The following is a 27,259-nucleotide window of genomic DNA, read 5'->3' as shown; positions in this document are numbered from 1 at the left end:
AACCCACCCCACCACTGGCCCTGGAGTCTCTCACGGGCCCCGCTCCTCTCTCCAGCCTCTTGTCTGGAAGCCTGGGAGAAAGACCCGTGACCTAGACTTCCTAAAACCAGAACTAAGCAGATTCTCTCCCATCAAGCTGGCCTTTCCATCCTGCCAGTCAACACAGAGCCCCTATGCCCTTGGTTCTCTTCTCTGCCTCCTCCCCACAGCTACCAGATACCACTGATGCCCGAGGGGAAGGGGGAAGTGACGTCATGGCCCCTAGGTTGGCCTTGGTGAAGGCCACCTTCAGTCCCATACGATCAAGCTCTGATATACAGTGGGCCTCTCCTATCAGCTGCAAGGCCTGGCTCCCAGCTCTGTGACTGCCGGGCACCCCAGCCTGTGGGTTCAGGGGCTCCCTGCCCCCACCTCACCCTCTGCTGTTAAACCCAAGCAAGTGGACTTAGAACCCAGACAGAGGATCTGAGAAGGCCATTCCTTGCCTCTGCCTCAGAGGGTGTTCCCTAAAACTCACCCCAGGTCCTTCCCATCCTTCTGTCCCCAGGAAGAGGGCATATTGCTCCATAGCCTCAGTGAGGATCTCCTATTACATCAGCTCCTGAAGGAAGATGCTGGCCAAGGACAAGGCTCTGAAACCAGAGACCTAGGTTCCTGTCCAAGCTTTGCTGATGGCTAAACCTGACCCTGTTCAGGTGCTGAGCTCTTTCCTGGTCCCCCAGACTCCATAATGTGCTGCGGGGGTGATAGACTAACTCACTTTATAACTAAGGGACAGGGCAGAGCTGGAGAGATGGCTCAGTGGTTAAGAGCACTGGCTGCTCTTCCAGAGGTCCTGAGTTCAATTCCCAGCACCTATGTGACAGCTCACTACTGCCTGTAACTCCAGTTCCAGGGGATCTTGATGCCCTCTTTGTGGCCTCCGTGGACATCAGACATGCGTGTGGTACATAGATGTACATGCAGGAAAAACACCCCAACACATAAAAATAAATCATTTTTTAATAAGAGACAGGTCAGCTCCAGCATGGGGTGCCTTAAAGGCCCTGAGTGGGTGACAGCTATGATTGTTGACGCTGTCATTGTTAACCTCCCCTGCCCCAGCAGCTTGAAAGCACCGGCTCCCACACTTGCCCTCTGACTTCGGGGCTCCAGGTCTCCTCCCTCGGCACACAGATTGATCGCTTGCCTATGTCAGCAGCAGGAGCCCAACACACAGCTCCAGCCTCACCTCACCAAACAGAGGAGGATAGCCATCAGAGCCAGCCCCTGGAAGAGGCAGAGCAGGGGCTGCAGGGGGTGGGACCTGTGCAATTGCTTGGGAACCTGGACTTCAAAGGTCCCTCCCTACCACCCCCTCCGCACTGCCTTAACCTAAAAACTCTTCTCTCTGTTTGAGCAGCGCCCCTCGGTGCCTGTTGCTTAGGCTCTGCTCATCACGGAGCTTGCCCTGGCTGCCAGGGTTGTCTAATTCCCCACTTAAAGAAACTCAGGGGCTCTCCACAGCTTTCACCCACTCCTGAATCTCCCAGCTGGTTCTCAGACAAACGCTCACTGTGTGCCTGCTCCGCGCACGGGCTATTCCCTCTGTTCACACAAAGCTTTCTTTCTGTGCTGATTGCCACATTAGAAATCACTCTAACTCGGCCACCGCCACACCATCATACTCATGGATTCTGTGGTCAGAGACACAGAAATACTCAGGAGCTGGTGATTCACCAGCAGGGCCTGGAGGATTCGCTGCCGCAGTGGACCCTCCTGGAGAAGCAGGACATCCCAAGCTGACTCTAGACCAGTGGTTCTCAACCTGTGGGTCACAAGCCCTTTGGGGGTCGAACAGCCCTTTCATAAGAGTCACCTAAGACCTTCAGAAATATCGGATGTTTACATTATAATTTATAACAGTAGCGACATTACAGTTATGAAGCATCAGTGAAAATAATGGTATGGTTGGGGGTCCCCACAACATGAGGAACTGTATTAAAGGATTGCAAGCATTAGGAAGGTTGAGGACCACTGCCTTACACACTCACTAGCTAAGTTTAAGCACAGGGCTGGCATTCAATACCTCTGCAACGAGGCCCTGGGTACATCCCTCACACCTGCTCGCCTGCATCCCAGTCGTTCGTCTTCCCTTCAACCCCTCCTCCTTTCTCTTCCTAGTATCTGCTGTGCCTTCCCTCAGTTTACCCATCCCATTGACTGGAAGAGCCAGCCCACTGTGCCCACCTCCAACAAGAAGCCCCCTCACCCGATACCCAGAACACACCAGTCTCTCCTTTTATGCTCCTTCCCTCCACCCCCCCAGGCCCCCACCTGCTCCTTGACAGGTGTCTTCACCTGGGTCGGCAGCACACAGTGGGTTTGAGTCCTGTGTGAGTGGTTAGGGGGTCTAGGGTGACTTACTGGAGGCATGTGGCAGGAGAGAGGGTGACCAAAGGCCCCATGGGGAAACTGAGGCACAAAAAAGGTAAATAGCATACCTTAGGTCGCTCAGTCAGTCAATGGCATTTTTTTTTTTTAAGTTTGAATCCTTGTCCATGCTGGATACCCCATGAGTCAGGCACTGACATTCTGTGTGACCCTAGGCTGCTCTTGTCCCTTTTCTAGGACTTGGCTTCCTGTTCAGCCCAAGGAGAGGGTCACCAGGGCATCTTCTGAGACTTCCTCCCGGGTCAGGCTGGGCTTCAGAGAGGCAAGGTGGAGGGCAGGAACCAAGGCTAGGGGACAGAGGTGGAGGGAGGCATGGCAGAAGGTGGGCTACCAGCTACTGGAGAGCGGGATGAGGGGTGAGGGTGCCCATTCTGCAGCCTGGATGGGGAGAGTGGTCATAGGCAAGGACCTTCTCTCTATGGAATGCCCCTCTCCCTTCCAGTACTGGGCTTCACCATTCTCTCCAGGCCAGCCAATCATACCCACCTTGGTGTCCCCCCTCTTTCAACTGACCAGGTACCTTCAAAGGGCTCACCTGGAGAAAGCTTCCCACGGGGTCCACAGACAGGATGGCAATCTTCCCTCCTCCCTTCTCCCTCCTCCCAGCAGGCTCCTAGGGCAGACTGCTGACTGCCTGCGTTCTGGACTCCTCTTCTGTGCCATGACAGACCAGAGTTTCTACCTTAGTAGTATGAGGAGGGGTCTCCTGAGGGACACAGTCTAAGGTCTACCATGAGCAAGTGATCCTAGAGAAGTCCCAGTGTCTGTCCAAGGTGTCCACCAGCTGTCCCAAGCTTTTGAAAACAGCTCAGCTCCCTGTTTCTGATAGCGTTGGTTTGACTTGATTCTACCATTGCATAAATCTGCCAGCAGAAATCACAACATCAATTATTGGTCAGGGAGATGCTTACTTAGCCTATTGGGTAGGTCCCATCTGGGTAGTTTGACCAAATCTCCCAAAAGACAAGAGGTCAACTTTGGGAAGGCGGCCCTGATATGTTAGCCTAGAATCCCCCCCCCCATCCCTCAGCGGGCCTTCCCACAGGCCCATCCTGATTCACCCCCCCTCTCCTCTCACCCCTTACCACTGGCATCTTAATTGACCTCCTTGTTCTCAAAGCCCTAGAGACCTGAGACTCCAGCTGTGCTTAAACAGAACAAAATCTCTTCCAATTTCCCCACCGTTTAAAAGAAAATTGAATTCTTTATCTGCAGCCTGGGGAGGGGGAGAGGGAGGGAGAGGAGGAAGGGAGGAGAAAAATAGGAAATAGCAGGTCACCCGGCCTTGCTCCCAAGCTGGCCCCAGAAGCCAGTGTAGTCACAGTGTCCCTCCATCTGGGGGATGCCTAAGGCTGTCCCTTGGGACCCTTTCCGTGGACTCTCGGTTCATGTCCAGTCTTCCTGTTAGAATATGTGGGCAGGGGGCGGGGGGATGAGCCAAGGGAGGCTGAGCAGCTGACAGTGAGTGACAGGTTGGAGTTCCTCTGGCTGTCAGCCCCCAGTGCTTCTGGCCTGTGTTTATTTCCTTAATCTAAATATCAATCCTAAAACCAAAACAGGATGGAGTGCAAGGGAGGACAGGTACTCTGGAGACTTCTGGATGGAACTGGGCTGCATTTGCAGGAGAGGGGGAAGTGAGAAGAGAGGCTGGAGGGATGCTGGAGGGGGCTTCCTGGCTCCTGGGCTGAGCTGGGGTGTTAAGCCAGGACCCCGCCCCCCACCTCTGCCCTTGAAGTGCACTGTCCTGGCTTGTGTTAAGATCTGATGGCTTTCAGAGAGTCAGCAGCTCTCAGTGCATTGATTTTTCCCAAACTGATCTGTTGCTGTCTGCAGGGCTACCCAGCTTCTGTCACAGGTGTCCCCAGGACCCACCAGTCTCAGTGTGGGGAGATGCTGATGGCCACCGACCTCTGTCCCTGTGTTATTTGCTCAGTAGCATCCCAGGCCCGGTGATTGGATCCCAAGATCTCTCCTTATGGAAGACACAGGTCCAGGGAAGCTGGTAGTCCACCAGGGTAGCCAGCTCCAGAGAAGCCTAGCCAAGACTGTAACTCCAGCTGTGTGACCCACAACCCCTCGACCTCACTCACTCCTCTCCTTCCTAACCAGGGCTGGGGTAGTTGCCTGAGTTCTGCAAATGTAGGCCTAACCATGGGTGGCCTGGAACAGTCCCTCACCAGGGACCTTGGTGTTCTCTTCTGGAAAATGAAAGGTCAAGGCTGGATGCTCTCTAAGCCTCGCATGCTGACATGTGATCACCTGTCCCCAGACAGTCCTCTCCCTTACCTAGAGCTTCAGCTCAGAAGTCGCCCTTCCAGAAGCTGGCCACTGATTGCTCCTGCTCAGGCAATTGCACTAAGGACACTGGAGCAAAGAAAATGGACTCCCCCTGGGCAACAGGACAGAGGGTTGCTGTAAAAAGTGGCCAGGGCTGGAGCGAGTTCATAAATACTACAAACCAAAGGCCTGTGTCAAGGCTGCCCAGGGTAGGTGCTGGGAAGGTTCCCAGCCTGCACTGGGGTGACTAGAGTCCTGAGCAAGGATAGCTTTCTCAGCCTCAGCAGCTAGAAGGATGTCTGGGGGTAGATGAAGTGCCCGAGAGGGGCGCACAGATGTGAGAAGTGGAGCTGGGTCTATGGGCTCCGAGTAGACTGACTCAGCTGTGCAACTGTGGGGGGGGGGGGTAGGAGACATGCTTCCTGCAAACTCATCTCTAGGGTAGCTCAAAGTCCTTTAGGTGCTGGCTTGCCTAGTGTTTTCAAACTTTATTTTGGTGTTTTGTTTTATTTTTTGTCTTTTGAGGTGAATCTCGCTATATAGCCCTGGCTGGCCTGGAACTCACTATGTGGACCAAGACTTGAAGCCATAATCTGCCTGCCTCTGCCTCCAAAGGCTGGGCTTAAAAAGCACATGCCACATGAACTTGTTTAATCTCATGACCCTAGGGCATGCCTACATGTTCTAATACCCCAGTATTTCCTATTTTATGCTATTGCACATAGGTTTTGGGGAAAAATGTACTCATGACCCACTAGAATCTAGTATTTACCCTTTTTGCTTCTCTGGGCCTCATTGGATGAGGAGGAATTGGATGAGGAGGGCACACAATAAATCTAGGAGTGTGCAATTTGCAGCCTGTAAGTTGCAGAGGCATGCATGTATTTATGTTGCACGAGACTGTGACATGACATTTTCATCTATGAAATTCATGCCCAAAAGACACACAATCAAATTACAGAGAGAAAAGTCACACACACACACACACACACACACACACACACACACACACACACACACACACACACACACACACACACACACACACACACACACACACACACACACATCTTATCATGTTTAAAAAATTTCATGGTTTTCTGTTGGCCACATTCTTAGATATCCCAGACTACATGCAGCCTGTGGACTACCAGCTGGCCACACTAATAACTAGACTGATTTCATGAGCGACTGCTGGGGACTGACCCAAGTGTACCACCCTTGCTCTGCCCATTGATGGTGGTGGAGGTGACAGATTTCCGTCCAGTCTTTGGACACCAGCTTTCTTCTGCCCCTGCTACTTCTGAGCTGTGACTTTGGATGGCATTTACCTTGTGCCAGCAAAGACCAGTCTAGCTACCAGCAGCAGGAACCCCCCAACAATGGCTTATACCAGACTGCAGTGTGTTTGTCTCCCATATAAAAGCAGTCTAGAGGTACGGAGCCTCGGGTGGCTTCTTCAAGTACTCTTCCTCATCATCCGTAGTATGTAACCCTCATCTTCACCATCCAAAATACTAAAGCCCCAGCTAGTGCATGATCCAAACTACTTGCTAGAAACCAGCTATCACATCCATATTTTAAACTGCAGGATGGAGGGAATGAAGAGACACACTTACCCTCCCCCACATTGCACCTGTCTAGGGGTTGGTGCCTGCAGAGGCCAGAAGAGGGCGTCAGACCCTCTGGAGATGTATTTACTGGTAGCTGTGTGTGCTGCCAGACATGAGCACTGAGACGCTGTGTCCTCTGCAAGGGCAGCAAGGGCTCTTTAACTGCTGAGCCGTCTCCCAAGCTCCCTCCCCGCTTCCCTATTCAGAGTTCCTAGAAATACCTTGAAAACTTGTGTTTTCGTTTTATTGCCCCAAATTGGGTCAGGTGGCAATGTTTGCCTGTCCAGGAGGTTGGGAATATTGTCTTTCCCATGAGTTTTGTACTGCCTTAAAGAGAAAAAGAAAAAAGGCATGGCTTCTGTTAATTTGATAAGCAGGTGGTGAGGGCTTGGATGTCTGGTCTCTGTTAAATGATATCTGTGCACTTCACTCTCCTGGACAGTGATGGTGATAATACTTTCAATACACTCTGTCTCTGTCTCTGTCTCTTCTTCTCCTTCTCCTTCTCCTTCCTTCTCCTTCTCCTTCCTTCTCCTTCTCCTTCCTTCTCCTTCTCCTTCTCCTTCCTTCTCCTTCTCCTTCTCCTTCTCCTTCCTTCTCCTTCTCCTTCTCCTTCTCCTTCTCCTTCTCCTTCCTTCTCCTTCTCCTTCTCCTTCTCCTTCTTTTTCTTCTTCTCCTCCTTCTTCTCCTTCTTCTCCTTCTTCCCCTTCCCCTTCTCCTTCTGCTTGGTTTCTCAAGACAGGGTTTCACTGTGTAGCCCTAGATATCCTGGAACACATATGAACCAGGCTGGCCTCGAATTCAGAGATCCACCTGCCTCTGCCTCCTGAGTTCTGGGATTAAAGGCTTGTGCCACTTTCTTATAGGTTTATTGTGAGACTGCAGTGAGGTAATGCAAGCAGAGAGCTCAGCACAATGCCTGGCACAGAGGAGGAACTTGGCTAGAGGCAGACATAAACATGAAGTTGCCTGTGCCACATGAGGCACCTTCTATATGCCTCAGCTCATCATATCCCTCCCTGTGACAGCATAGTGAGGCCCAAATGAGCCTCCTCATTTTATAGAGGAGGAAGCTGGTGCCAGATGGCCACCCCACTGTGGATGGCGGTCTGAGCTTATATCTCTAGGATATTTAGGATAGCCTTCCCTTAAATGAGCACCACAGACTTCTTGAGGCCACTGGACCCTCCCTATGAACCTGAGAAAACCTAGGGCTTGGCTGGGAAAATGGCTCAGTTGTGCTTCCTTTGGGAGTATAAGGACCTGAAGCTCAATTCCCAGAACTGTGGAGGTGGGGAAGAGAAGCAGCCAGGTATGGTGGCCCACGGTTATAAACTTAACCTGGGGTGGGGGTGAGGGGCATGGGGAAACAGACTGATAGATCACTGGGGCTCGCTGGCCAGCCAGCCCAGCCTACATGACAGTTCCAGGCCAGAGAGAGGTTGTTGAGCTGCCCCCTTCCCCCAAGAATAACAACTGAGGTTGACCTCTGACCTCCATATGCATGCATGTACACATAAACATGCACATACACACCCCTCTCGTGGGGCCATGAGATGACTGTCACCATGTAGAACACATTCAAAGTGGATCTCTACTGACTTCCTAGCAGAACTCAGAATCAGTGCCTTTACCTGCCAGCTGCCTTCCTTCCCAGCAGCAGAGAACCCAGACAGCATAGAAGTCCCCTGTAGGCTCCCACTGTGTGTGATAAGTCCTTAAAACCTAGAATTTAGAAGATCCGGGTCTTCAACTGATTGAATGATCAGGGACATTATTCTCTGTAAGCCTCAGTCCCTTTCTCTCTCAGCATCTGCAAAATGAGAATACCACTGAGCCCTCTGTCTTTGAGGCCAGGTTTAGAACAGTGGCCCTTCCCACTCTTTCAGGCTATTCTGACAGATGGCTGGGAAAGGGGGATGAGCGTGGGGAAGTCCAAAGGTCACGAGCCTGGGACAGGACTGTTTCTTGGTCCCTAGCAGATACAACAAGACATCATCCCCCATGGAGCCCTGGGTTAAAAGCCCCAGGAGAGTAAAGGGCTGGGGCTACAGACCCTGCTAAGCTCAGATCTGGGGTGGTACACATTCCCAGCCATGAACTTTGACCTTAATTTCTCGTGTCACGTGGGACTGTAAAATTCATTAGGGCCCGGCGGGTGGAGTGATGGAGATGTCAGGCAGGCAATCAGGCGGGGGGTTTAATCTATCAGATGTGAGGTTTGCCATTTAGCGAGCCAACAAGAGAATGTACAATCGATATGTTCATTAGCGACAACATGTGTTGGCCCAATCAGCACCCACCAACGACAGCACACGGGGGCACATCACCCATGCGTCAAATCACCTTGGAGAGAGGGCATGTCCTTGGTGATCAGTCCCCTTCCCCCAACATCCAGGTACCCCTCTGCACCTTCTGACTAGTCTAAAAGCTGCCGGTCACCTGTATAGTTCACAGAGGTGGGGCCTGGGAGGTGGATGATTCAGGAAAGGGACCCTGGTGAGTGAGCTGTAGCACTGGGGAATCTACTCCTCCAGGGGGTTGATTGGACTGTCTTTTCCCTTCCATCCCATCTCCTGGGTACATGCAGTCCCTCTTAACTAAGCTTCAGATGTGTGTCTGTCCCCACACCTCTCTACCATGTAATCCCAGCTTGATAATGGCCGTAGAGAGGTCCAAGTCCTTCTGATTGCAGATGTCTCACCCTCCCCAGCCAGTCCCCCTCCGTGTCCTCAGGAAAATGGCTTTCTGCGTCCAGTTTGTTTTGCTTGGTGATCAGATGTGATTGAAAAAAAAAAAAAAGAAAGAAAAGAAAAGAAAAAAGAAAAGTCACTCAGTCGCATCTTCTTCAAACCTAAGGGTATAAGAGAAGAGAGTCTGTGGAAGGGCTGGAAGGAGGTTTTCTCGATTTTCCTCCTCTTCCTCCTCCTCTTCCTCCTCCTTTCCTCTTTCTCCTCCTCCTCTTCCTCCTCCTCTTCCTCCTCCTCCTCCTCTTCTTCTTCCTTCTCCTCTTCCTCCTCCTCCTTTTTCTTCTTCTTCTCCATGTGCATGTGAAAGCCAGACGGATCAGGGCTCAGCTCTTGGTCTCCCTGGTGTGGATTGTAGAACATGGAGCCACCTGTAGCTGTGGGACCTGTGAAAGCAGAAAGTATGCTGCCATATCCCCATCCAGTCTGAGGGCTCTGCCCTAGGTCAACCTCCCCCAGAAGCCACAGTGGAAACAAATGTGGAGGGCAGGTGACTTGCTTGTCAGAGGACCCAGGGAAGTGGCACTCACAAGTGCCCTGGGACCAAGAGCATAGTCCTGCTGGAAAATTAGGGCATGGAAGTCAAGCTCTATCCCAGCTCAGGGACCAGGAGACTAGAGTGTTGATCCATAGAAAATGAGGGTGGCTCTGAAGAGATGACTTCCCTGTCATTCTAGCAGCTTCCCCATAGGCAAAGAGGCAGACGGGTCCTAGGATAAAGTAGTAGCTGGGGTCCAGAGGCAAGCTCAGAGCTCTGTTAGTGACTCTATGGTTTCTGATGCCATTCGGCATTTAGGAGATGCCTCATTGGACACGTGGGATGGGATGTGGTGCCTCAGTGGCCTTCCCTGGTAAGGACCCATGAGTGCATTTCTTGGACTCTGTACACTTGACCCTGTCACTCAGCACAAGTGGCTGGTTCCCAGAAACTATGGTAGTGAGGTGATGGAGAAGAGGGAGTCCTGGAATTGGCCCTTAGCAGGACTGTTAGCCCTTGCCTGGGGTCATGGGGGCTCACTGAGAAGTCCTGAGTCATACAGGAGATTGGGCCTTGTCTCAGGGAGTCTGTATCTGATGTTGGGTCCCTGGGAGTCCTGTCTGGCCACTGGCTCCACTTGGGTAGCTCTGGAGCCCAACTCTGCCACTGAATGATTGCAGCCTTACTTGCGGCCTTCAGTAGACAGGTGTCAGGAACTAGTTACCTTTCCTCCTCAGCTCCTGTCAAAGTAGGTGAGGTGAGGACATGGGCGTGTCCTGAGGGGTGACTATTTGACATATTCCATCAACCTCAAATGTGACTTATAGACAGAAAAAGGGACAATTGGATAAGATGTTGTACTGAGGACATAGGGGCTGGCCAGATGTTGTGCTGAGGACATAAGGGCTGGCCAGATGTTGTACTGAGGACATAAGGGCTGGCCAGATGTTGTACTGAGGACATGGGGGCTGGCCAGATGTTGTACTGAGGACATGGGGGCAGGCCAGATGTTGTGCTGAAGACATGGGGCTGGCCAGATGTTGTACTGAGGACATAGGGGCTGGCCATGTGATCTAATAGGTCTTCTAGAGTGGGATTTTCATATCTTCTCCCCATGTCCCCCCCCCACACCCTCTCCATGCGTCTTGCCCCAACACCATCTTGCACCATCTATTCCAGGACCACAGCCTCTTTTGCTGGGCTTACCTCAACCCACCTGGCATGCCTTCCCCACCACTAAGGTTGGACCTTACCTCACCCCTCTTTGTCTGTACCATCCTTGGACTCCTAACCTCCAGCCAGGGTGGATCCATTCTTTTGCCTGTGTGGGACTATACCCCCAGTGGTATCAGGTGTGTGGTAAGAGTCCAGACTGCCTCCCAGACTCCCCAGCTTCCTTGCTTGTCCTGTGTGGCTGGTGCTCAGGTGACCAGGCAGGTTCATGTTGAACTGTGACTTGGAAGGTTGACCTGCTAGTCCATCTAGACCACAACCATAGAACATCCCAGACAGAGCTAGAAAGAGCCCCTTCCTGATACAGTGAGGGAAACCGAGGCATGGGACAGGGAGTGACTTCTCTGGGTAAGACAGGACCTCCAGTAGACAGTTCAAATTCTGGCTCTGCCACTGCGGTCTACTGACTTCAATGTGTCTCCTTGGGCCTCAGCCACTCACCTGAAAAACAGATGTGATAATGAAGAGAAAATGGAAAACAGACTCACTTAAGTGTGCCTAACACACAGTCAACTGTCTATTGCCTAAGACTATAATCATTGAGATTGTTTTTAAACGTAGATGGATTGGGGGAGAAATGCTATGCACTCGCTTTGCAAATGTGAGGGCCTGAGTTGAGATCCCTAACACCCACCCAGAAAAGCCAGGTAGGTGTCACACACCTGTAACCCTAGTGCTGCAGGGGAGGGAGAGGATTCCTATAGCTCTTTAGCCAGCCAGCCAGCCTAGCCGATCTGGCAAGTCCCAGTGAGAAACCTTGTCTCAAGGGTGGGAAACGCTCCTGAGTGACAACACTTGAGGTCGCCCTCCATCCTCCACACATGTGCACACACGTGCACATACATACATGCACACACATGTACATAGATGCACACAACGCAGAAATCAAATGCGGCTTCAGGACATGTCTTTGTTACGACCCGGCCTGCTGTCTCTTATAAAATGTACTCACCAACCTGTTTTTCTTTCTTAAAAACATACATATCACAAAAGATGAAATCCCATATATAAGCCCTGTGCCTTTTGTGTCAGCGCCGTAACAGAACCGCAGCATCACTGTGTGACTTCAGTGCCTTGCTTAACCTCTCTGAGCCTCACTTGCCTCATCCATAAAGTGAGACCCTTGTGAGCAGAGCCTAAGTGTCCACACATCTGCATTTCTCGGAACAGCGCTGGGACCGGTAAGGACTGACCACGGTGGAGTGCTGTTCTGGCAGCCGCCACCAGCAGAGATTTCCATCTGGGACCCCTTACCTTACTGGTTCTTATAGGGGTTGATGTCAAGTTGTTAAAGACAAATGCCCTGCATAGCGCCAGGCCCACATGCTTGGTTATCCCTCTGCCTTTGATTTCCCCCCCCCACGAGCAGGAGTCCCTGGGGATCGCCAGGCAGTTGGCATACATGCTCCTGTCCCCCCTGACAGCCCTTGACACAGCATAATTGCTTCCCCACGACAACTCCTTTAAGTTCAGAGCTGCTAGCCAGAGCAATTTGCTCTCCATCAATTTTTATTTCTGAATTTTAAAATAAAGGGAAATAAAGCAAGTAGCACTGGGACTCAAGAACAGTACCACATCTGCCATAGACCAGTCAGCCCAACACCTCAAGAGCATCCTGCCAGCCACCCTTCCTGCCTGCGGGACTAACATCTTGATAATCCAGCAGGGTGGGCACTGTGTCTCCTTCACCTTTGACCTGGCTTCTGTTGTGCAGCCCGGGAATCCGGGAGGTTGGGCTGAAGATGCATAGCGGGAGTATATGTGCAGACCATGGCACATGGCCGAAAGTACACTTAGAACTGGGGTGGAGAGGGCTAGAGATGAAGCTTGGTTGCTTAGCATGCACAAAGCCCTGGGCTCAGTCCCCAGCACTGCATACACCAGCTGGGTACACCTGTAATCCCAACACTCAAGAAGTAGAGGTGGGAGAACCAGACCTTCAAGGTCACATAACAAGTTTGAGGCCAGCCTGCGATGCATGAGACTATGCCTTAAAACCAACCAAACAAACAAAAACCTGGCAATGGCAGCTCTACTTCAAGTGGTCCCTGTGTACCAGACACAGCAGAAAATACCCTCCATGAATTGCCCTCCTCAGTCCACCACAGCCCCATGATGGCAACTGCTATTGTCCCCAATTCACAGATAAAGAAACTGAGGTTCAGAGTGGGTGTTATGATGGTGAGGGTTCCTCCTTCTCACATCCCTCTTCCTGTCTTCCTATGATGTCTCCACGCTCCTCCGTCTCCCCTCTTCTCCTTCTGCTGGCTTACCCCCACACACACACTGTCAATCACCCCACCCGAGAAACCCAACCACTTGGCATCTGAGGCTCCAGGCTTGTCTCTGCTAAGTAAGACCTCAAAGTCACCACCTAGACTCACTTTTCTTCTCAATTAAGTTTGTCAAGACCTCAGGGGCCAGGTGCCCCATGGATGCTAGGAGGCTCTGGGAAGTCAGGACGGCCCAGAACACACACTAGCAAGTCAGACCGTGACCTTCCCACTGCACACCATCAGCTCCCTTGAGTTCAGCCCACCCCAGCCCATGCCACACTAGCCTTTCTCCCTGTGCCCCAGGAAACTGTGCTCTCCCAGGCAGTCAAAGTGAACTCAACAAAGGGAAACAGTATACAGGTAGGTGAGGAGGCAGGGAACGAGCTGTCCTAACAGAGAATTGTTGCTAGTACTAGGTAGATAATCCAGGACCAAGCCCCACCTGGGAGGGCCCTGAGTGACAGGAAGAGGACACAGGGCCTGGGTGGCGAGTGAACTGCTGATAGGAGGCAGCACAGGAGTGGGCAGATGGCTCTGGTGCCCAGGGCAGTGCACAGACCTAGCCCAGGTCACACTCAAACCCACAGTTGGGCACTTAGGACAGAATACAGATTGTAGCACCCTGAAGCGGCATCTTCATGACTGTGCTTAGGTACAAGTCCTTGTTGATGACCTTTGTGCCAGGCTTGCCCTGAACTCTCCAAGGATAAACACTTTCCTCACTCTCAAACATCAGAGAGGCCAGCCAGGACAGCAAATATACTAAAACCCCCCATTCCACCTGCACCATTGATAGCAGATCTAGGAAAACTAGTGGCCTTAGAAGCATTCCGTGACATGGTTGCAATGTCTGCTCTAGGCAGAGATGATGGCAATAGCTGTTCATCCCAGGTCCCCACTGGGCCACAGGGCAGAAAAGGCCCTTTTCCCCTCTTCTGCAGCTCCCATCCTTCAGGCACTCCACCTCCTGTCTTCCCATTTGGGTAATGCTCTCTCCAGCAGAGGATTCTGAACGTCCAGCTCTGGCCTTCTCATTCTTCTTACTCCAGGCCTCCTACAGACTCAGCCCAGACGAGGCACCAGAGACTTCCTTGAGGATGGCTCTTTTCTCCTCAACCATAGCCTGCCTGTCATTTTCCCTATAACCTGTAGTCACTCCCGGGTCCCACTGCTGTCTGGACTACCCACCATCTGATCCCTCAGAGTCCTAACACTTTCCCCAGGGCCACCATCAGTAACTCTTCTCCCGTGAATATGGCCAACCCAGGAGGTACTCAGAGCAGCAACATCCTGCCGTACTTGACCCCTGCCCACCACCGAGCCCCTGTGGCCCCATCTTCAATGCCACTTCAGTTGACTTAAGGAAGAAATTTCCCAATGTGCTATGCATTGCCACAGAAGCATGAAGAGCCTGGATGTCCCCTGGCTGTAACTTTCCACCCAGAATGGTTATCTACAGCCCCAGTGGGAGGGAGCACATAGAAAGCTCTATGCTCTCAGGCCCACTAGTGGAGCTCCCTCCTGCCTAGACCATCCTCTCTAGTCCCCACCCCCAATTTCTCAGCAGAGCCCCCCACCCCACCCCACACGCCACCGTTCTCACTTGGTTTGAGGAGCTGCTCCAAGGGTCTGGGCCGGCGATGATGAATGTGAAAAGTATGACCGTGCAGCACCAGGGCTCAATGGAGCTGTTTAAAAATGCATTCTGCCATGTAAATTTCTGCTCCATCAATCCTTATGACATGTCACACGTTGCTATTGTTTCCTGAACAAATTGTGCCCGGCACCCTTCTCTGCAGATCTGTGCACGAGAGCAGAACTGCACTCGATGCCTGCTAAGTTGCTGGGACCCAGTGCTGACTGCAAGGTAGCCTGGCAGCTGGGCCTGCCGTGCTTCAGAGCTGAAGCCCCTGTACACACGTGCGGGGAGTCTGGATGTGCATGCGTGACCAGAGTGCAGGTGTTGGGTGAGGAGCGACTGGGCATGTGCCTATCGGCCTGCTGGGAGAGATGTCCAGGTGGCTGGGAGAGGTGTGGAGGAGACCACAGAGGCTGGTGGGGAGCCCTTGAGACTGAAGAGGGGTGTGTATGTATGATCTGTATGTCTCTGTGTTCGTAACTTGGGAGCTCTCTGCCTGCCTGAACCAGACAGAAAAAAGAAATTTCTGAAAGTATATAGAAGGGAAAGACAGGATACTGGGAAGTGGGTCTGTTTGAGACCCAGGGAGAGAGTCGGGGGTGGAGGGGGAGAGGAAGGGTGTGTGTATAAAGACTTAGGGAGATGCAGGAAGGGAAAAGGTATAGTGAGGTACAGCTTTTAGTCTCCCAAAATGGTTTGAGGGGTTGGCTTGGGTGCAGATGAGAGGTGTGTCCCAACAGGAAAAGAGATAGCCAAATTTGGCATCCAGGAAGGGTGGAGCTGTGTTTGGAAGGAGGCCCCGAGAAAGCCCATCTAGGGCAATGTGATCAGGGGGGAGTCAGTGGGGTTTAAGCCTCAGCAATAGCAGATGATATCAACACGGCCAAGTTAAGGGCCCACAGGGAGGTGCCTGGACAGTTGTGTAGGGATGTGTGAGGAGACAGTGCTGGCAGGACAGGTATCCTGAGCTAGGAGAGAGAGAAAGGTTCATCACAAAGACTAGTGGGAAGAAGTCACTTTCAGGGAATGCATGGAGGCCCTGCTCCCAGTTGGCACGGGAAGTCCCTAGGAATCCCTCAAGGATGCTGAGCTTGACATGAGCGCTGGACCCACAGACAGAGGGAGGCCTGGATGTGGAGGATTGGGTAGGCCAGAGGTACCTGTTTTCACAAGGATGCCTGAACCCTCAGTAGACAAGTCAGGATAAGGACCATACAACACGGCCCCTCCCTTTAGGTCAGGCCTAAGACACCCACACAGACAAAGCCCAAGCTTGGGCAGAGCTGGGGACCTTCTTTGGAGGTCAGTGGAAGGCACCTCTTGAGGGGTTCCAGGGCCCTAGCTGAGGGGATGCATCTTGGGAGAGCCAAGCCCATGCTAGCTGAGCTGCCCACTTCTGTCAAGGCTGGAGGGATGATGCCCAAGCAGGGGCAGAGCTGGCTGAGATGGGATGAGAACCCTGCCTGTAGGGGCCACCTGGCTCCTTTACCCAGACCCCTTTCCCCCTATTTGCAGGAAGTGCAGGAAGACACATGGTTAGAAGCTCAGGCTACAGCTGTCTGGTTCATATCCCTGAACTATGGCTGTGTGACCTTGGGCAAGCTAATTGACCTCACAGAACCCTGGGTCCCTACTTTCTCTGTAGAATGGGGGTCCCACAGAGCCATTTTGGAAGATGGGATGAAAATATAGAAAATATGTGTGAAATTTGTGGCCTTTAGTGAAATGCCCACAGGGGGCAGGGCAAGGTATACCGCCCCTCCCACGGATGTACTGAACAGAGACTGGCATTTCTGACCAATGTGGGGGGACCATCCCCCCTCTCTCCAGGCTCTCCCACTCACCTTGTCTTAACCTTTGGAATTTTCTCCCCATGTGTATTTATATTTTTTTTTCCTTTTCGTCCACAGCAGAAAATTACACTTGTGCTGGCATTGTCCATCACGAAAATAAGCACCATGGGCACAATCACAAAGCTCAAATGCCGAATGCATCCTGCCAGGAAAGCAGTGCAGGGCAAGGTTGAGGAGATGCCTCCGAAACCAGTCACCTGGCACCCCAGCCTAGCATGACTCTATCCCCAGAGGGGAGGCATGTGGGACAGGTGCTGACCACAGGGGCAGGTGCTAAACCCAGGGCACGTGCTGACCACAAGGTTCCGACCATGGGGGCAGAAGCAGAACTGACCCATGGAGAAAGATGCTTGGCACTGACCAAGGAGACAGATTGTGACCCCACCCCCCACCCCCCAGTTATTCCTCCTAGTCTATAGAAAGCCCAGTGGGGAGGCAAAGATGTTCTGAGTCCCTAGGCCTGGTACCCTGCTATGCACAGCCAGTAGCTGTTCTACAGACACCAGGCACCTTACCCCAGAGCCTTCTGTGATTCAGTTCAGCCTCTCCAAGCCTCTCTCCTACCTAGAGCTCATTCTCGGCCATATCTCCTCATGCTTTAGACACCGTGTTCCATGGTCTGGCTAGTTCTTTCTCAACCATCTAACTCTCTGCCCTGAGTGTAAGTCGCCTTTCAAAGAGGACTTGACACTTTGGTTCCTGGTACAGCATCTGGGACAATGGAAAAGCTAGAAAGAATTTACTAAGTAGTGAGGGAAAGAGGTGCTATCAGAAAGCCTCCAGGTAGGCCAGCCCTCCTCCATCGGCCCTTCATACCCACTGTGCTGTGCCTGTGGTCCCCCCGAAGAGTCATCCATCTCCAGGCTGTGGTCTTTAGAAGTGGTCTGACTCTGAGGTGCTTCTTGAACCCCAGGTTGCCCCTAACCAATCCACATGGCTCCTCACTGGCCACAGGAGCATCCGCTTATAGAGCAGAAGTCCAACTTATTAGCCCTTTGGCTAGAAATGGGATTTCACTCCATTGGCAAAGACTGAACCCATGTATGACACCACAGGTGACAGCACATTAGATCTGTGATTCTTCACCTGGAGGAATGTGGGGGCCACATGAGTGGTTTTCAGAACCCCCAGAATGTGTTATGCATTCCAAGAGAGATATGACCAAGGACTCTTGGCTGTGACCAGCAAATGTTCAGAGAGCTCTCCAAGGGAAGGGGCATTTGGGGTGGGTTCTGATGGGTAGGTTAGAGTCTTAGTTGAAGGGATGGAGTGAGGTACCATGAGGAGAGTTCAGGGTGCATCAGAGAAGATGTGGCTACAGGAACAAGGGCCAGGTGGGCTGTGGCTAGTCTAGACATCAGGATATTGGTCTGGATTAGTTCATCAATAACTAGGAGCCACTGAAGGGTTGTAGCCGAGAAGGACAGTCATTTTTTAAAAGATATTTAATTTATTGGTATTTGTGTGTGTGTGTGTGTGTGTGTGTGTGTGTGTGTGTGTGTGTGTGTGTGCATTTTGTATATGTATACAGGTGCCAACAGAGGTTAGAAAATGGCATCAGACTCCCTGAAACTAGGGTTATAGGCCATTATGGGCTGCCTGATATGGGTGCTGGGAACCAAATTCAGGTCCTCTAGAAGGGCCTATGTTGTGCATAGAATTCAAAGTCTTTTATGCTGCAGTGAAGCCATACACTTTGCCAAAGGGCTAGCATATTAGACTTCTGCTCCATCAATGCACAGGGCAGTGGGCAGCGAATTGCCAATGGAGCCATGCTGATTGCCCAGCAACAAGCTTCAAGAAGCACATGCTTGTGCTCTTAACTGCTGAGCCGCCTCTCTGGTGCCCATGGAGAACAGTCATTTTGGCCATTAGATTTTATACCTTGCCCCCGAAAGCCCTTCCAGAACCTTGACCACTAGTAAAACGCACTAGCAGATGTACATCTGTATGTGAGCATCCACTCAGCACCCAGGGAAGACGAGATGGGGTAGCCTTGACAGAAGTGCCAGAATCAGGTACTGGAGACTAGTTGAAGTATTCACCTAGAGACCATGGTTGCCTGGGTAGCTAAGTACAATCTGGGACACCTGTGTATCCACTGTGCCCCTTCCCCACCATCCCTGAAGCCACCTGCCTGACCCAGAGACCCCAAGGAGTCTCCTGCAGGACATCTGTGTACTCATTTCTGGACTGTGGCAGAGAAGGGATGCTTGTATCTACAGAGAATTATATTCTCCATCCACAGGCCTTTGGCCATGTCCTGATGGGAGCCATGGCCTGTCTGTCACTTGCTATGGCCATGATCTTCAGGGAGCTGCTGTGAGCAAGTCTGGGAAAGAAGAGAGCTTGCTGGGTGATCGAGCAGACAGATCTGGGCAGGCATGGAGGCAGGCCAGCAGCTGCCTGACAGTAGGGTGCTGGATGTCCAGCTCTGAGGGTAGCACTCAGGGGTCCTGTGTCCCTCAAGGCACCGGATGGGTTGAAACAGGGACATGAAGACAGGTACCCAAGCATCGTGTACCTAAGCATCGTGGGACTTCCATTTTCACCATTGGTAAAAAGTTGTTTTTCTATAGTAGAGACCAAAATGCCTGCCTGACAGGACAAGTTAAGGGAGGGAAGATCTATTTTGGCTCACGGGTTGAGAGAGTCCAACCCATGGTCATTTGGTCTCATGACCTTGGACAGAACATCCTAGTGATAGAAGCATATGATGGATACAGTCCTTAGTACTTGAAGAGTGCACACAAGGAAATGACACGAAAGGGCCAGGATCCCCCAGTGACCTGCTTCCTCCCTCTGGGCTGCATCTCCCAAAGTTTCTCCAACCTCCAAAATCACATTCCCAGCTGGAGATCAAGCCTTCAATGCATGAGCATGTAGGGACCTTTCATACTGAAGCTGTAATGGGGGTGGGTTATAAGCACCTACTTGGTAGGGTTGTGGTCACAAATAGAGACTCATGGGGCTGGGAGGAGGCTCAGCTGACTGCACAAACATAGGGCTCTGAGTGCAACCTCAAAAATCCCTATGAAGAGCTGAGTGTGACGGCACCTGCTTGTAATCCCAGCGCTGGGAGGCAGTGACAGGCTCCCTGAGGTTCACCGGCCGGCCACCCTCACCTGATCAGCAAGCCCCAGGTCCCAGTGAGAGACCCTTCTCCAGCAAGGTGGATGCTTCCTGAGGAAGAATATCTGAGACTGACTTCTGGTCTCCACATGCACAGACATGTGTGTGCACATATTCCAAGAACACGTACACACATATATAAACATACACACGAGTACACATATACATACAGACAGACACATATACACACAGACACGCATGTGCACATACCCAACAAACACACACATATACACATACACAAAAACACATATATCCAGATAGACACAGAGATATGCATGAGCTCATAATTCACAAACACTCACATACACATACATATACACACAAATACATACATATTCACACATAAACATGCATGTACACATATTCTACAAATATACATACATACTCCCCCACACAAACATATATATGTATACATAAATACAGACACATACATATGTGTACACATTTATATACATAACACACATACCCCATATACATGCATACATATATACACACAAACACATCTATACATACATACATACCTATGTACACACGTATATACATATATATACACACACACACACATATATAGACACATACACACACACACAAACACACACACACACACGGGTTCACTTATTATCCTACACCATTCAGATGGGCACAGATGTCCCTATAGACAGATACACAAGTACCTCTACTGGTCCCAGCTAGATTTCAAGCACATCTGTCAGCTTGCCCTTACCCCGCATCAGGCGAGCCCCAGGCTAAAAGGGCTGCAGGTTAACGTGTTAACTAAGGCTTCAAGGAGAGCAGGAAGAGCAGGTAAGACAAGCCAGAGAAGGGCCCTAAGCCTGTGCACAGAGCAGCACAGCCTACGCTGTCCTTGGTGTTGTCTGTGGTCCAGCCTGAACTGGAGGTGGCTGTGTGAGGTAGACGGGCTGGTAGCCCCTCCGCTCCCCACCTCATAGGGCACAGAGTTCTTGACCTCACCCTGGCTTCAGGCAGTTAAGAAAGAAAACCAGCCCACACCTTGGTTCTGGGCCAACATATTTCACACAATCATTAAACAGTGACACCAAAGGGCTCACAAATGTCCCCTCGTCAGCCTTGGTGGCCTGAGCAGGCAGTGAAAGGACCCCAGGGACCAACCAGACTCTTTGGAAGCTATACTGAGTCCGTCCACCCAGGGAAGGGAGGGTATGCCTTAGGGCAAGAGGCCAGTGTCTGCATTAAGATGGTCTCACCTGATCCCCAGGGGCTCACCAGTGGACTCCCCTGGGCCTCAGCTGTTCTAGGCCCAAACTCCAGGGGAGCTCAGCAGTTCTTCCTGTCCCAACAGCTCATGTTTATTCTGTAAGGCCCCCAGAAGAGTGAAGGGAAAGTCCCCGGACCTACATGGGACCTTCTTTCAAGGCAGAAGTGAGTTTCTGATGGGTCACTGTTGCCCTTCTCTTCTCTGGCTGACTCCCCTCCCTTTGAGTGCCATTTAAATCCTTCTGTATTAGTTGGGGGAACAGAGCCAATAGAATGAATATCTACAGAAGGACAATTTATTAGATTGGCTTACATAACCAGGTCAGGGTAATCCAACAATGGCTGTTGTACATGGCGAAGCCGAGAACCTAGTGGCTGCTCAGTCTACAAGGCTGGATGCCTCCATAGTCCTACCTAGCCCTGAAGGTCTAGAGGATTCCTGGAGAGCTGCTGCTGGTCTTCAGTCTGCTTAGAAGCCTGCAGAGGCTGGGTTCTGATAGCAGCGAAGGAACCGCCACCACCAGCAGCAGCAACAATAGCAGCAGCGTTAAAGTAGAGGAACTTGCCTGCAAGAGTGAAAGCAAACAGGCAAAGCTGAAACATCGTCTTCCACCTCCTTTTGTGTGGGGGTACATACATAGCATTGTGTCTTCCCACCTCAAATAACCTGCTCAAGAAAATCCCTCACACGTATGCCCGGCAGCTTGCTTTTTATTTGACTCCAGATCCAACCATGCAGACAAGTATGATCAACCACCCTTCCCCCTTCCTTCCCTCTCTCTTCATGTTTCCCTCCCCACATTCCTTCTCTTGTTAGATATTGCCCATTCATTCCTTGGCACCAGGAAGCACCGGCCCTTGCTATGTGCCAGGCACTGTGCCAGCCAGAGCCCAGCACGTGGAGGCCCCACTCTGCAGCATCACCACCTCTTTCCTCAAACAGAGGAGGATGATGTTTGGTTCCACAGGTGCCATCTTGTGCCTCTACCCCACCCTGGTCTCCACCAAAGGACTCCATGATGTGGAATCAGTTTTTCCTTAGACGCAGAAACAGTGCTGACATCTGGTGATACCCTAGATGCTACGTTGCCCCTGGGACTTAGGGATGAAGGGCATGAAGTTCTCCCAACCCTCCCTTCTCCTCCATCCCTGGAAGGAGAGAACAAAGGCATTGCCTAGGGAGCTGTGGTTGCCTCTGCCCTGGAATACTCAGGCTCCTTTCCTTCTGGAACAATCCTCCTCTTGGGTTAGAGGAGACCACTCAGCAGCCAGGGGCATGGGATGCAAAGTGAGCTTTGTTCTGCTTCAGACTGTGAACCTTGGATAAACTATGGATCTTCATGGTACCTCAGTTTCCCCATCTGTCATTTGCATTTGTTATAAGAATGGCACCTCTGTGTGGGCGAGGTACCCAGTCTCTGGTGATGAAGTTGTCATGAGGAATGGCTCAGGCAGGGGAAGCCCTCAGGGGGCAGTGTCTTCTTCTGTATCTACCTAGCACAGACACTGAGAAGCTTAACCCAGCTCTGAACCTGGCTGGGACCATGGTGGAGGACGGGGGTCTGTCTGCACACAGACGCTAGGACCATCGCTGTGGAGATGTTGAGTGGAAACTGGGTGCAGGAGGCAGTGCCCTGAAAGCAGGCAGCCCAGAGCCCTCAGAAATGGCATCTTTATGAATAGCCACATTTTCTGGTTAACTAAGGTCTTAATTCTCTGGATATAAACATATTTTTCATTTCATTCATTTGGGATAGAAATATATTATTCATCTATCTGCCTTCCGGAACTGGATATACCGAGCACGCATTAGCTTCTCATGAAAATTCAGGTTTATTATAAAGAACGTAGAGTTTAATAGATTTCATAGAATCTGGGAGCTTTTAAAAAAGAACCTCGGAAAATATTGAGCAGAGAGGCATTAAAGCATATTTTTAGCTGCCGATTCACATCCGATCTTAGAGAGAAGCCTGAGAATAAAGCCAATGTAAGTGAACCCCAAGGTCAGCCCAGCCAACTGGCACCTGGGGGACCAAGCCACAGCTAACCCAGCTCCAAAGCATTAGCCTAGGAAGAAGCCAGAGTTCAGGTAGAGGACAGTGCCCTATATGGAGGGCCTGTTGAATGTGCAGAACAGAGAGGAGAGGAGAGGCAAAGTGGGAAGGAACGCCTGGGCAGCTTTCTTCAGCCTGCACTGTAGATTGTAGCTGTGTCCAGGGTGAAACAAAAGCCAATAGCCCCAGCCACACAGCCTTCTAAAGGACTGTGCTCTCCCGTCTGTGGCCAGTGACCACCTTACTAAACAGCATGGGCTCTGGGCAGTTTGGCTGGGCCATAGGAGGCATATAGAAGTGGTACAGGTTGCCTGTGCCCTTTCCCGGCCTACCAGTCACGTCTCCTCTTTTACCACTGCAGGCAACTGACAATGACGTGGGCACCTTCGGGGAAGTCAACTACTTCTTCAGTGATGACCCTGACAGGTGAGTTCCTGCCCCCGGCCCCTTGGCAGCAGCCTCTGAAGACTCACAAGAGTCCAGCAAACTGCCCTGAGCCCAAGGGAAGCCCCAAGAATCAGAACTCTACAACACCTGCCACCAGCAGCCACAGAGGACATTTGAGGCCTGACTGTGTGCACCAGGCTCTCTGTCAAACACTCACTATGCATCGGCCTGGGGCCTGGGTCATCCCTTATTACTGATAGTAATAAGGAGTTCAGTTCTCAGTACTCTTGTCATCTCCATCCAACAGGAAATCCCAGCTCCGAGAGGCTGAGTTACTTACAAAAATTCACACAGCTGGTAGGCAACAGGGCCAGGCCTCTGTACATGGCCTTTACCACCAGGACACATGGCCTCTACCAGGAGAGTGACTCTTGGCATGCAGCAGCTCCTAGTTGGACCGTTTGTCTCTGTGCTGCCCTGAACATAATGGTAATATAATCCTTGGCTAGCCCCGGCCTGCCTCTCCTCATCAATTATCAGAGGCCAAGGGCAGGTCTGTCTGTCAAAGGCCTGGTTGAATTCACAGGGCAGGTCCACTGCTAAGAATGAGCAGCCTAGGGCTGGGGTGATGTCTCGGTCAGGAACATGCTTACCATGCAAGTGTGAGGATCCGAGTTTGATCCCCCGGGAACTCATGTTTAAAAAAAAAAAAAAAAAAGCCAGGTATGATGGTACATGCTTGTAATCCCAGGGGAGGGAGAGACAGGAGGATGCCCTGTGGGGTTCAAAGGCCAGACAGCCTGGCCAAATTAGTGAGAGACCCCGTCTCAAAAAAAAAAAGATAGACGGCATGGCGTCTGACAGCTAATGTTGATCCCTGGCTTCCATACATATGTGCAAACTAGTACACCTGCACACACACTATCACACACATACACTGAATAGTCATATCCATTTGGAAGCCTAACTAGGTGAGGCAGTCTGGCTGTGAGCTTGCATTAACAGACCAGACAGTCTATGAATGATCAGGAAGAGACTGGGACCCTGTTAGGTGTGTCACTGGCATTGCTGGGTGTCACTGTTGGACACACTGTGTCAGAGGGCTCCACATTAGGTAGAGGCACAGCAGTGACGGGATGCACAGGGTCATGTAGCTCTCACGGGCCCAGTGTTTATGGGGCCTGGTCATCTTGGCTCGCTCCTCTTCTCCCATCTCAGGGCCCAGGGCTTCCCAAGGGACTTTCCAGGCTTGAATGCTGGCAGCTGCTGAACAGGCAGAGTCTACACACGGTCCTGGCAGCTCACATGGGTTTCTAAAGGGTACATTTAGAGGGATAGTTGGAGGGTTGGTCTCACTGACCCTCATGATACCCAGAACCCTTGTACTAGCCTCTTCCCAAAGGCTTGGTCCCTCCAGCAAATGAGAGTATCGGCTCCAAGAGAGAGGACCCAGCACCCTTCTCCAGTATCAGATGGCAGAATTTGTATCCTTGATTCTCTATTATCTAACCATGCCCAGTAGGCAGAGCTCCTGCTCACAGAGAGGGGCCTGTCACCTGGTCCTTGATCCCTGCAGGAGCTCATCCACAGCTTGCTTTAATCCTGGCATCCTCTCCCTGCCTGACACAGGTTCTCACTGGACAAGGACACGGGACTCATCATGCTCATAGCTCGACTGGACTATGAACTCATCCAGCGTTTCACCTTGACTGTCATTGCCCGGGATGGAGGTGGCGAGGAGACCACAGGCCGGGTCCGGATCAATGTGCTGGATGTCAATGACAACGTGCCCACCTTCCAGAAGGATGCCTATGTGGGCGCTCTGAGGGAGAATGAGCCATCTGTCACACAGCTGGTGCGGCTCAGGGTAAGGCCCAGGAGCCCTACACTTGTTCTCTGAGTTCTTGCGGGAGGTATCAGATTCCCATCTACATGCCTGGCATTTCTCTGAGCATCACCTTCTGCCCCTTGGCACTCAGAGTGACACATTCAGAGTGTCTGCCTCAACACAGATATCCAGCCATTTAGCACAAAACATCCCCTGTGTCCTTTACAAGGCCCGAGAGTAGGGTAGCAGTCCCAATGCAAGACCACCATTAGCGTGGTAAGATGGCTCTGTAGGAAAGGGCTTGCCATCAAACATGAGGACCTGGGTTCAGTCCCGAACTCCCCTGTAAAAAGTGACTCACATCTATAATCTCAGTGCTGAAGAAGGGAGACAGGAGGATCCATGTTAGCCAATTTGCAAGGTCTAATTTCAATGATGGGCAGTGGTGATGCACACCTTTAATCCCAGCACTCGGGAGGCAGAGGCAGGCAGATCTCTGTGAGTTTGAGGCCAGCCTGGTCTACAGAGCAAGTCCTAGGACAGCCAGGATTCTTACACAGAGAAACCTTGTCTCAAAAAAAATGAGAGAGAGAGACAGAGACAGAGACAGAGAGAGACAGAGAGACAGAGAGAGAGAGAGCCTCTCTCAAAGGATAAAGCAAAGAACATTGAAGAAGACACCTGATGTCAACCTCTGGCCTCCACACACATTCACACAGGTGCACACATATCTGTACCCATGTGTACACACACACTTGGGAATGTACACACACATATGAAGTAGCCACAGAAACCCCAAGAGGGGAAGCAAGGGAGAGATGGGCAGGGAAGACATAGCCTGTGAGGAGAGAGCGGGGGCCCACCTGAAATGGGGGCTCTGTTCTTCGTAAGTTCCTAGTGCCCGGCAGTGAGCACTAACCAGAGACTTCACATCCCCTCCCCTCTTCCCCATCCTCACCTCCGGAGTGACAGGACCCAGGGTCTCTCCTTGGAGCTTGTTTCTGAAATAAACAGTGACAAAGGCAAGGGCGAAGAGTAGGCATGGGGTCCACAGGAGGTGGGACCGTGAGCCACCTAGCCTGGCATGGTTTCCCCAGAGCCCCTGCCCTTCCCTTTGGCTCGGCCCCAGGAAGAGCCAGCTTGCTGGAAAGCCCTGGAGGCTTTCTCAAGAGAAAGAGGCCCCTTCCAGTCAAAGGAGGAAGAATCCTTGGTCGCTTTCTGAATGCCTGTTACCCTCCCTGCTTACATGCCACATGCATTTAATAGGAACCAACTATTACTTGAGAACCTTCTGCACTCCAGAGCCATAGGGCCCTATGCACAGGAGGCTGATGGACTAATTGCAAGCAGCAATTAGAAGAAATTACAGTGGGCATGAAGAGAGCGTTAGCAGAATACCCAAGGGCCCGCCCCTGTCCTGATCTGTTTTCTCTTGCTGGAGTACAATAGCCGAGGTTGCATACTTTATAATGAAAACAAAGTGACGTGTATGCCCATCAGTTTGACCTCTGATAGGGCCCCGTGGCTACCTCACAGTGTTGCAAACAGCATCATGGGTAGACCAGGCGAGAAAGCCCACACAGCTCGATAAGAAGCAAGACAGATTCGAGGGCAGACATGCCTTTTTCTATAGTAACATGATCTTGATCGGAGTCCCTCCAAAATTGGTGGCATAACTGTCTCCCACGAGGCCCCACTCCTTATAAACCCCACCACCTCTTAATACTGCCCCCCCCCCCCGAGGACCAAGTCATCAATGCATGGACCATTGGGGACAAACTGCATAGCAGTCATCACAGGCTGATCTCTGAGGTGGAGTGCATCTGTGACTTGATGTGTTGGGGCTGGGACAGAGAATATGGGACACTTGACATGCCAGACATCCTCTGGGACAGCCCAGCCACACTTTCAAGCCCAGCTCTGTGCCCACAAGTAGAGGGAACAGGGTTTTGCCAGGAGTGGGTTCCTTTTGAGGAATAAGAAGGTCTCTGAGGTCCTGGGCCAGGAGGTGACCTGAGGTACACCATGCCAAGAAAAGCCGAGGGGAGCAAGGCTCCCTCTCCACCGCTCTCT

The 27,259-nt window shown here is 51.6% G+C and overlaps 1 protein-coding gene across 1 annotated transcript in view; it reads left to right on the top strand.

Moving 5' to 3' along the window:
* The window catches only part of Cdh23 (cadherin related 23), a 380,451-nt gene that overhangs the window by 227,308 nt on the left and 125,884 nt on the right, over nucleotides 1–27,259 (top strand). The window contains exons 15-16 of the mRNA XM_036167012.1: nucleotides 23,333–23,397; nucleotides 24,988–25,225. Of these exons, the coding sequence (XP_036022905.1) occupies nucleotides 23,333–23,397; nucleotides 24,988–25,225 (303 nt within the window). The remainder of the gene's footprint in view (nucleotides 1–23,332; nucleotides 23,398–24,987; nucleotides 25,226–27,259) is intronic.

The sequence above is a fragment of the Onychomys torridus genome, chromosome 18, assembly GCF_903995425.1.
Source record: "Onychomys torridus chromosome 18, mOncTor1.1, whole genome shotgun sequence".
NCBI lineage: Eukaryota > Metazoa > Chordata > Mammalia > Rodentia > Cricetidae > Onychomys > Onychomys torridus.
This window is presented reverse-complemented; position numbering and strand designations above follow the sequence as displayed.